General features: G+C 45.3%; 1 protein-coding gene across 1 annotated transcript in view; it reads left to right on the forward strand.

The window, feature by feature from the left end:
- The window catches only part of LOC135898305 (microtubule-associated protein futsch-like), a 194666-nt gene that overhangs the window by 36141 nt on the left and 146861 nt on the right, over positions 1–11664 (forward strand). The window contains exon 4 of the mRNA XM_065427186.1: positions 11247–11387. Coding sequence (XP_065283258.1) covers positions 11247–11387 — 141 coding nt within the window. The remainder of the gene's footprint in view (positions 1–11246; positions 11388–11664) is intronic.

Genomic DNA, 11664 nt, shown 5'->3' on the forward strand with positions numbered 1-11664 from the left:
ACATTGTGTCTCTTTTACAAGTTCTGTCACTCGCTGCTTTACGAGACCGGCATCATGCCTGCGCATTGCACTTCATCCCTTCATAGCCACTCAAAGGCTCTTTATCCGCCTCCAGCTCACATCGCCGCTCCTCGGAACTCTTTCTTCGTTCAGACAGAGAAAAACTGGGATCATCTTTATGCAAAAAAAGAGGTGAGGCGTGAAGACAGGGCACAAGAGTAGATAAGTGGGTCCGGTCTACATACCGGACCGGTCCCGGTCTACATACCGTTCTACATAGACCGGCACATGTGCCCGACTGACACGTGGTGACGCCATCCCTGAGCTTGCGCAGATGAGTTTCGTGTCTTCTTTCTTTTTTCGCCTCAGTGCACCCCTCAGTTGATAGTCGGCTTTCGTGTTGTCCACTTCTCTACTCTTGTGTCCAGTCTTCACGCTTCATCTCTTTTTTGCATAATAAATGCTTATTAACTAGCTCAGCTTTCTGTCATTCTGGAATCATCTGCCTGCTGAAGCGGTGCACCAGTCAGATAATTCGTTGTTCATACTGTCGTCACGTCATACTGTCGTGACGTATTTGCTGTCATAGCATCGTCGTGAGGCCACACGTCTCGAACCATTGTTGTCATTTTGACTTCTTCATGCGAGTCTCATCATGCTGTCGTTGTCCCGCACTCGTCATTGTCGCAATGTCGTTATACCTCCGCCCATACTACAGTCATGTCGTCGGCCCTAACCCGTTCGTCGTTCAGTCAGCGCTATTCCTTTATTGTCATTCTGACGCAATCATACTGCCATCGTTCAATTGTGATTACGCCAGCATTCTCATCTCATCATTCTCGTCACATCGTCATCAGAGAGTCGTCGTTACACATTGGTTGTCATACCGTTGTCACAATGCCGTCGTGGTCATGCCATCGTCGTTATTCCAACTTCGTCATGCGGTAATCATCGTGCCGTCGTCATCACGCCATGGTCGATATGCACGCTCTGTCACCACATTGTCGTCTTCGCTTCTGGTCACGCAGTCGTCGCTACACCATCGTAATCTCATTTTCGTCATGCCGTTGTCGTCCTACCGGCCTCACCAGCCCATTGATGCCACAATTCCTTCATTTCCAGCATCATCCCTGCATCATCGCCGTACAGCCTTCGTTACCCCGTAATTTCTTATTGCGTTAGCATTAGGGATGTCAACGTGGAAGAATGTGTTTGTGTGTGAACGGTTAGAAGCCGGTCACGTTTCAGGCGTACGAAAGGGATAGGAAAGCTTAGAAGAGCGCGCATGTGTTTGTATGTGTGTTACTATACATATATGTACAAACGCAGGGAAGAGTTCTTCGGATCAGGCGTTTATAAACCTTGAAAAAGGTGCAGGCAAACGTAGCAAACGTCACCAACATTTCGACTCATCGGCTTGTGCCTGGCCTTCATCGAGTGCAACTGCGAGATTTTCTATATATATATATATATATATATATATATATATATATATATATATATATATATATATATATATATATATATATATATATATATATATATATATATATATATATATATATATATATATATATATATATATATATATATATATATATATATATATATATGATCTTTATTTCAGACCGCAAGGTCTCGGATACAAGGGCAAAAGGCAGATGTGTTCTGCCTGACCGGACCCAAGCACCCGAATACGAACACTCAGAGCCTATGGCAACAGGAAGAACATAATTACCGTCACATACACAGCACAGTTTTATAGACAGTAAAAAAAACGAACTAGGCACAAGCTTCTACAAACTGAAAGGAAAATTCGTACAAATAAGGAACCGGAATCAGTAATAAGAAAATACAGTAAAAGCTCGTTAATTCGAACCGCAAGGGGAAGCCGCTTCAGTTCGAATTAACGAAAGTTCGAACTAACGAAAGTGAAGGAGGGCAACAGTACACTGCGATTTGGAAGCAGTAGGGCATGTCAGAAATTTGGCGTGTCATCTTCAAGTCGAAGCTCTGGGTCCGACAGTGCCACACCACCGATGTCCACCGAAACGAACGTTAGCCGAGGCTTAACACCATCCCAATGAATCGCGCTGGCCGATACCTCCTAAGCTGAAAACAGAGGTGCACAACCGATGAAGACTGCTGAGACAAAGACGCTGAACATGTGAAGGTGGCGAAGGCCCTGATTCGTTGGTTCTTGATTGCAAGCGCAGCTGCGACGTACTTCATTCGCTGTGTTTTGGAGCTTGCCGTGCCATCTCCGCACAACATTAGCAGCTGTACAAGATTTGCAAAGCCTCCGAGATTCGAAACGGGCAAGAAGTCTCCGAGGTTACGTAGAACGGAGAGGCGGCAGCCGCCGCTTCTGGCTGACCCCGCGTCGGTTAGATTTTTGTCCGATTTTGCCTTCTCTCGCCTTTCTCTCCGTTTCGGAGGCAACACAGCCTTGTGTGTAGGCAGTAGGCGCGTTTCTCTGGCCGTGTGCCAGGCGAGCGTAGTTCGAATTATCCGTGAGGGAACCTTCTCGCGTTCGAATTAACGGACTTTTTCATACATAGACTTCTACAGAGCTTGGCCACACCAAATCGTACAGTTCGAATTATCCATAAATTCGAATTATTGAAGGTCGAATTAACGAGCTTTCACTGTATATATATATATATATATATATATTTATATGGACACATGTACGTGTTCGTCTTTATCTGGCGACACGTTGCACCGTCTAACAAATGTTATCGCACAGCGCAGGATGCGCCTGCATGTATCGGAATTTTCTAGAATGTTATCGATGCTTCCATCCGCTGTCTGTGGCTGAACCTTGTGTAATCATATTGCATCTTTGCGCGACGCGAATAATGTACAACTTTGTGGAAGGCACGCTGGTTACAGCGATTACTCTGGAACATTCCACGAGTGATGTATAAAAGTTGACGCGCTTTACCCGCTGATCAGATTTTCGACCATCGCCAACTGTGGCCGTTCTTTGAGTGTAGCCTGCTTTTGAGTGCACAAGTTCGCCCAATAAAACAGTAGTTTCGTGAACCACAGTATTGCTACTGTGTTCTTTATACGTCACTACAAAGTGACAATATATATATATATATATGTATACATTCTCCACCTTTGCAAAAACATATCCATTGTCAAAGATAGCGCCATGCTGTGCTTCTCATATTTCTCTTTCCCTACCATAGGGGAAGTAGGTGTTATTTGCATGCTACGCCACATTTTTTCTTCTAAAGGAGCTACAGCACCCAATATTTTCTGTAACATAAAAACAAAAAAAGCTTAATGAATGCTCTTTGCTTCCATACAGGTTTTATTAATGAGCTGCATGCCATTACAAAACCATGCCATCGCCAGAATCAAGACTATGGGATAAAATTGAACAAAGTTTCTAAAGACACGCTCGTATGTACCAAAATGTATGTACCAAAAATGTTACAAAACTATGATATATACAAAATATGTTGACGCCAAAAGAGCACTATATCCGAAACAATCAAAATTGTCGATGAAAAAGATATTCCGCTACATAAATTTAAGAACAAGCACTACAATTTGGACGCGTGGTGCCGCTGTCCATGTTCTGGGCTGGCATGCTTTGTCGCTCTTAGAGTCAGGCTCGACGAACAGCCAGGATTCTCAGACTCGCTGATGCTTGATTCAGCGATAAAATTAGCCGCAGACTCAGAGGAATCTCGAGATCTGTGATCAGTCGAAACGAGAGCGTCGCTCCCAGAGGCGATTTTTGCTTTCGGCTTTGACAATAGCGAAACTTCGGAGTGTGCTGATGTTGCTCTGAGAAATAACGGCAGGCAGGAAGAAAGCGAACTTCTCAGAAATAAAAAATGTAATTCTCCTCCTGCACCTCCTACGGCGCAGAATGCCCGTAAGCGGCGCGGAAGGTTGGCCTTAACTATATATATAGGTGTGTGTGTGTGTTTGTGTGTGTGTGTAATCTCACATCATATGAATCAAACAAACAAATATACCAAGGACAAAATATAGGAACTGACTTGTACTTAATAATTGAATTAAAGAATTGATAAATAAATGGCAATAAAAGTGGTTGAATATACAACTTGCCGCAGGGGGGATACGAACCCACCTCTTCGCATTATGCTTGCAAAGCTATATCAATTGAGCTACCGTGCTGCCGCTTTCCTAACCACTTTCTGGGGTGTTTATGTTTTACTACTAGAACCCTGGGAGTGTTGGCCACCGCGACCACTCAGAAACGTTGGGGACCGATGTGGAACATCCTTTCCGCCGCAGGTGTCAAGAGTACGCGTTCTATTTGGGTGACGGCAACTGGTCATTAAGCGCACACGTGCTACCTTCAGGCACCAATGTTGCTGGATTCGAGAACATCGTACTGTTGAGAGGGAAGAAAGAGGGGTAACCGAGGGGCTCGATTTTTATGAACGATATTGTAGCGCAATACTGCGTGCCACAATGGTCCGGTCACAAAATACGACGACAGTCCTAGTACGCTGACGGCGGGCGGGCAGTAGATTAGGCGGAATCAGGCTTCCGCCTGATGGAGCGAGCTCGCCTCCATTCCTGAATTCACCAGCGACATTCGTCACGTCAGCAAAAAATCCAACGCCGTTGCCGACTCACTTTCTCGCGCCGCCATCCATGCAACGGACGACGGCCGCCCTCTCATCGACTTCACGGCCATTGCTACCGCCCAGACGGTCAGCGCCGAGCTCCAGCAGCTTCGCACGAGCGGTACCGCTCTGGTGTTTGAAGATACCTTGCTTCCACTGCGCCGTCTTTGATGCCTCCATTCTTTGGCTCTTCGAGGCATTCGTACAACACAGCGACTCGTAATCTCTCTTTATGAGTGGTCCATCATTAACGTAGACGTTCGTGCATTCACACGCGTGTGCCTCAACTGCGAACAGGCTAAAGTGCACCGCTATACTGTGACACCTCTCTGCACATTCCCGTGTCCCGACGCCCACTTCAGCCATCAGCATGTCATTATTTTTGGCCCTCTTCTTGCCCACGTGCACCATCGCTACCTGTTAACCTGCATTAATAGGTTCGCCAGATGGCCTCAAGCGATGCCCCTCCTGGACATTAGGGCGGAGACGATAGCTCGAGCACTCATCACGCTCTGAATTAGCCGTTAGCGTGTCCCTTCCACTGAATATGACTCACCGTGATCGTCAATTCGACTCAACATTGTTCGCCAATCTATCTCGGCTACTCGTTGTTAATCTCATCAAGACTACCTCTTACCACCCGATATCCAATAGGATGATCGAACGTTTTCACCACCATCTGAAGGCTTCGCTCCTGACTTCGACTTTTCCTTCTTCATGGATCGAGTGCCTTCTTTTCGTTAGGCTTAGCATCCGAACCGCTCTTCGCAGTGACTCTTCCACCAGCGCCGCCTACTTTACCTTCGGCACCACTCTGCGTGTTCCTGGCGAATTCTTCGACGACTCGCCCACAATACTTCCTGACGTTCCCGACTACGCCTTCCGAATACGCAGCTCTGTGCGTACTGTCATCGAAATTAATTGTCTGATGTCGAAAGTAAAGAAAAGTAATTGTCTGATTCGACGCCTTCTTCGTCATAATACTCTGCCATTGATCATCGTTTAAGGCTGCGCCCACTTGGCCTATCTGCCACGCGACGATGCAAAACTGGGAAAAGTCAAAGCGTCGAAGTCGCATCTACAAGATTTGTGTGGGGTGCCACTGGCTAACACTCGCAGGGTTCTAGTAGGAAACGCAAATACCCAAGGAAGTGGCTATGAAAACACCGTCGCGGTAGCTCAATTGGTAGAGCATCGTGCGCGTAATGCAAAGACGTGGGATCGTTGCCCACCTTCGGCACCTGCCCCGGTAGCTCTATTGGTAGAGCACCGCACGCGTAATGGGATCGATCGTGGGATCATTCCCCACCTGCCGCAAGTTGTTTTTGATCCACTTTCATTTCCATTCACTTATAATTTCTTTAATCATTTAATAAGTACAAGTAATTTCCCCTATGTTGTCCTTGGTGTCAATGTTTGTTGGCTTCTAGGATATTAATAATAAAAATCGGGCCCGTCGGTTAACCCCATTTTTTTCTCATGTATGCGTTAAAAAGGCATATATACTTCCAACAAAACTGACTGTCTTGGCTGAATTGCCGGCGACTGCCCCATTCTGAAAGAAATAGAAGATGGCGGCCCGCCTGTCGCTCTGGCACTAGCTATAGTTCGAAGCGGCCATAGAGGATGAATTTCTTTTCGTATAATAAACATTTTTCCGGGGCATTATAGTATTATTGAGCCCTTACGGCATGTATATGTCATCACTTTCCTAACCCTTCTTCGTTGAGGATCCGTTCTAGCGGCATTTTTAACGTCCCGTTCCACGCCACCATGATTTTCGACCAGCTATACTGCAACCTAAATAAGGGGAAGCGGATCAATCACAAATGCCGGCACCACAACTCTTCAGCCGGTTATCACCTTTCACTGCGATGGCTTGAGCGTGCTCCCCGCCTTTTGTCAGCCAAGTCCACACGGAAATCTGCTCAATTTAGGCAATGCTATTCGCTTTGAAAGCAGATAAAGTGACCTCTTACAAATGAGCGTGCGCATTTGGTTGAGCTTTTTAAACAACGCTGCGGGTTACCGCCGGATGCTTGCGTCGGTGATTACATAAATTTGACGTCAGGAGATTGGAATAAAAACAGATCAGAATAGATTTGCGTTATAGGGCCCTTGCTTTCACATTCCCTCCCGACCAGCCCGGTCCAACTTGCCGCGAGCGTTTCGTACCACCGCCCTGGGCGCCCTGTAGCGCACTGCTATACGCGCCACGATGGTCGGTCACAAAATACAACGTCGGCACGCCCAGCACGCTGATGGTGAGCGAGCATTGGAATAGCCGGAAGCAGGTTCCCGCCTGATTGACTAGGATCGACTAAAATATAATTTGTGGACGCCAGGCACCGCCGGGTGATTAACGCGCCGGATGATAAATTAATGAAACTCGGGCTCCGCAACAGAATAGCCGAGATAATCGAAGCTCAGCAAAGATAGAGGCTCTCTGGAAGACAGTCCGGTAGAGCAGTACTCGAAGATGTAACGTGGTGCCCAACCGAATTCGAAATTTCATTTGAAGACATAGTAGAACTAAAAGATAGCATAAGACATATAATGAATACGACTCCTTTCCCGAGAAATATGCGTCCGGTGCAAAACATGGAAAGACAAAAGGCAAGGGCCAAAGCTCTCCTGCAAGAGACAGAACATGACAGGGAATATGCGGTTTTTGTAGATGCTGCATAGGTCAGACGAAAGAAAGCCTTTACGGCAGTAGTAGTAGATGCAGATGGTCTCACGAGAGATGCTTTTAAAATCATGGCCAAATATACGACAGTTGTGGAAAAAGTAGCGATAGCATTGGCTTTAACGAATAATAAGTGGACGCGAATTTACAGTGCTTCTAAGGTGGCTATTAGACACTTTACCAAAGGCTTCTTAACCAAAAGGGCTGGCCTGCTGATCGGTGAGATGGACAGCCAAGGGATCGAAACCCAGGTTGCCGGCACTCATGGGGTCTCTCGATCCATCTCGAAAGAATTTAAACGAGATGGTTAATGCAGCTGCACGAGGACTTGCTATCCATGCACGAGGCGACCAGGACCATAACATACAGGAGGAGAACAGGGACCAATTACTTAGATATGATGAAATGACAAAGCATTACTACATCAACAGAATAGAATTCCCAGTGCCAAACGCTAAGCTCAATACAGCTGAAGTGGTGAATCGGAGATTCACCGCTTACAGACACGTTACAGACATCGACTTATCCGAGTCCAAAATTTATTAACAAGCTATATCCAGAAGGAGATGTATAAATCAATTGCCAGAAGTGTAACGATATCATTACTCTGGATCACATGCTTTGGCAGTCTGTTTGACAGACTGTGACAAGGAAAGGGACTGGTGGCGACGAGTCCTTCACAGTGGAGTTCTTTTAGATCAAGTACAGTCATTGCAGAAGGCCCACGATGCGACGGCAAGGTTAAACCTTACGGTCCCGACGTCTGGGCCGCCTGCGTAAACCTAACAGTTGATCTTCAGGACATGAATAAAGTTAATAATATTTGGGGTTTTACGTGCCAAAACCACTTTCTGATTATGAGGCACGCCGTAGTGGAGGACTCCGGAAATTTTGACCACCTGGGGTTCTTTAACGTGCACCTAAATCTAAGCACACGGGTGTTTTCGCATTTCGCCCCCATCGAACATGAATAAAGTTCATCATACCATGCAATACCATACCAGGCACCAGCGTCTCTCTGGTTTTTCTTCAGCCACATTATTATAAGGACACAACAAACAAATATACCATGGACAATATAGTTCAAATTACTTCTACTCTCTACCTGAAATAAAGAAATGATAAATAACGCTATATATATATATATATATATATATATATATATATATATATATATATATATATATATATATATATATATATATATATATATATATATATATATATATATATATATATATATGTTAGTCATATCATGAGAAGCCACCAAACTCTGACACCAAGGACAACATTGGGGAAATTAATTGTGCTTAATAAATGAAACAAAAAAGGATAAATTCATGGAAATTAAAGTAGATGAAAAAACAACTTGCCGCAGGTGGGGACCGAACCCACAACCTCCGTTCCCACCTGCGGCAAGTTGTTTTTTCATCCAGTTTAATTGCCATTAAATTATCGTTCCTTTATTTCATTTATTAAGCACAAGTAATTTGCCCTATGTTGTCCTTGGTGTCAGTGTGTCAAAGAATCGGGAATATATATATATATATATATATATATATATATATATATATATATATATATATATATATATTTGTGTTTTTGTGTGAAGACAAAGTACCTCCTCACCATATATTCGTGGTGGCAATATTTACGTGGAAATACGGTATCCTAACGCGACTAACATTCTGCCGATTTCAGGCACTTTGAGTCATCTGTTTAGCCTCTTACGCCTGGCCCAGTGATCCAAGTTTTCCACTAGCATGGGCGACTAGGTACCTATTCATTGTCGTGGTGCTATCGTGGTCGTTCCATTTTCGCCATTACAGCTTCGTCAACCGACTATTTTCCTGCCAATGCCGCCATGCCATCATCGTCCTACAATTGTCGTCATTCCATCGACATCATGCCGTCATCGGCACACTGTCGTCGTACCATAACAATCATTTTGGGAAGGCCATCTGATTGTCGCCATGCCATCGTCGTCATGCCGCCTTCATCGTTGAATAATTTCATGCCTTCTACATTATCTCATCAAAATCATGCCACCGTCATTATATAATGAGCATGCCGCATTATCATGGCCTCCTCGTCATACAATTGTAGTCACGCATTCGTTGTCGTACTGTCAGCCTGCTCGTTCCATCACCACCATCCTCCCATTCCATTCATCCCATTCTAGTTATACCGTCGTCCCCATACAGTTGTCATCATGCCGCCATGACTCCATCATCATAATACAGTCGTCGTCATTCCGTTGTCATCGTATCATCATCGTCATGCTCTCGGGGTGCCATCTCCAATTAAAAAGTGTCATCCGATTGTCGCCTGCAGTTGTAGCTTAACCATCTTAGTCGCTCCCCCTGACATCATTTCTTCGTCATTCCATCGAATTCAAGCTGTTGCCATTCAATAGTGATTATGCCGCCACTGTCACGCCATCATCTGAATTACATCATCCTCATACAGTGGTTTTCATAACTTCGTCCTTCATAACCATCTTTGTTCCCTCGGCGTGATTCAAGAGATGTCATCCAATTCTTTTCAGGCTGTCGTGGTTACGCTGTCGTAGCCGTACAATCGTGTACATCGATATCATAAAATTTATCATAGATATATCACATATTGTTGCAAGCGTGACTTGTCACATGACATGAAGAGCACCTTTAAGATCACAGGCAACCGAGGAATGCAACTTGCTTTGTCAACTGCGCTTCTTTCTTCCCAAGAGTAGAAATGAAGCAAAATCAAAATTGAATGCACCCAGGAGAGTGCAAATACGTGTCGTGTAATCATGGCGGCTACGGCGCGTTGCTGGCTCCGCAACTGCTGCCGGCACATTTAGTACAAAAATGCGAAGACATTCAGGCTTCTTCTTTTACCTTGAAAAAGCGGTTGCTGCGTGGTGAATCTGGACATCGGCTATTAGTATGAGGAATGTTACATCGCTCAGTGACACTGTGTGCCAAGAAAAACTGTTTACTTCCAGACGCACAGCGCCACTTTTTACCTCATGGACACCTGCGGAAAGTCTTATCCCTGCCTAATTGCTTTAATGAACTGATTAAGGCATTGAACGTCATGTGACATCTAACAGCTTTCTATGTAAAAGAAATAATTTTTGCTACGCTCGTGACCATGGATTTTTGGAGAGAGGCGGTGCGGCAAAAATTAAGACAATGATAACATTTCGTATTTCATTTTCCAAGGTGTGTGTGCGTGAAGTGGCAGATCACTGCAGGCAGCTGGCCAAAATCTGACCTGATTATTCCTTTCATATTCTCGTTTCATCATCCCGTGTTCTGATAACACTAAACAAATGTCTTGTCTGTGCCATTAAAGCTACTCGAGTACTATCATAGGTAGTAAAGAAAGGAGACTAGCACGCAAGAACCATGTGCGCACGCCGTATAACAGAGTAGTTGCACAAGGTTGGTCAGATATTGTGCTAAAGGTTTTCCTCTACACAGTATAATGTTAACGTGCCTACTACCCTTAACGCTTTTCACGCAAGTGGCTGTTTCTCGGAGGTGTGCGATCGATTGCTTCCGTTGTTTCCCACATTAGGAAAACTGCGAACTCTTTTTGGCTTGATTGCAGCGTGCGTCACTTACCTGTGCGCTGCTTTTTAATTGAGTGCTTTACAGTAGTCAATTTACAAAGCCCACTGCAGCGCAAAGGGCTAAAGGCAAGTAAGCCTGACAAAGGCCCCTATCCTTCCACATTGCCTCTGCCTGCTTAAGAGTGAAAACTTTCAGTTTGAGGAATCATTGGCAAGTTAGGCACACGATAATGACAGCACTTCACAGGTGTACATTGCCACGCGGTCGCGACGTCGAGATCCGGTGCGCTTTAGGTTCGCCATTGTAAAACCATGGAGTGTCCGTCCGTTGCCTTGCCGCGTAAACTTTCTCTGCCGCTGTTCGCCCTCGCAGAGCAGCAGCCCGGCTGCCAGCAGAATGCCGACTGCGGGAAGCCCCTGCTGGAGTGCGTCGAGCGTCAGTGCCGCTGCGTGCCGCCCAACGTGCTGCAGGCAGACGCCAGCTGTGCGCCTCCGCAGGGCGACGCACGTGCCGGTGCGTATACCCTGTAGAAAGTTTCGGTGCTTCACCGTCCAACCTGGCGTAAAAATTACGGAGACCGTTCAGCTTCATGAAAAACGACGGCATTTTACGTAAAAAATAAGGACGTGAGCTCTGTTTTTGAAATACGGAGAGCCGACCGTAATTTCGTGTGGAGGGCGAGTGAACATGTTAAGAGCGAAAAATCAACATACAGAGAATATAAAGAAAAGACACTGTCTACTCTCACCGGGAGTTGCATATCATCATAGTTAACGCTGTTTGAACATTA

The sequence above is a fragment of the Dermacentor albipictus genome, chromosome 5 (genome assembly GCF_038994185.2).
Source record: "Dermacentor albipictus isolate Rhodes 1998 colony chromosome 5, USDA_Dalb.pri_finalv2, whole genome shotgun sequence".
Classification (NCBI taxonomy): domain Eukaryota; kingdom Metazoa; phylum Arthropoda; class Arachnida; order Ixodida; family Ixodidae; genus Dermacentor; species Dermacentor albipictus.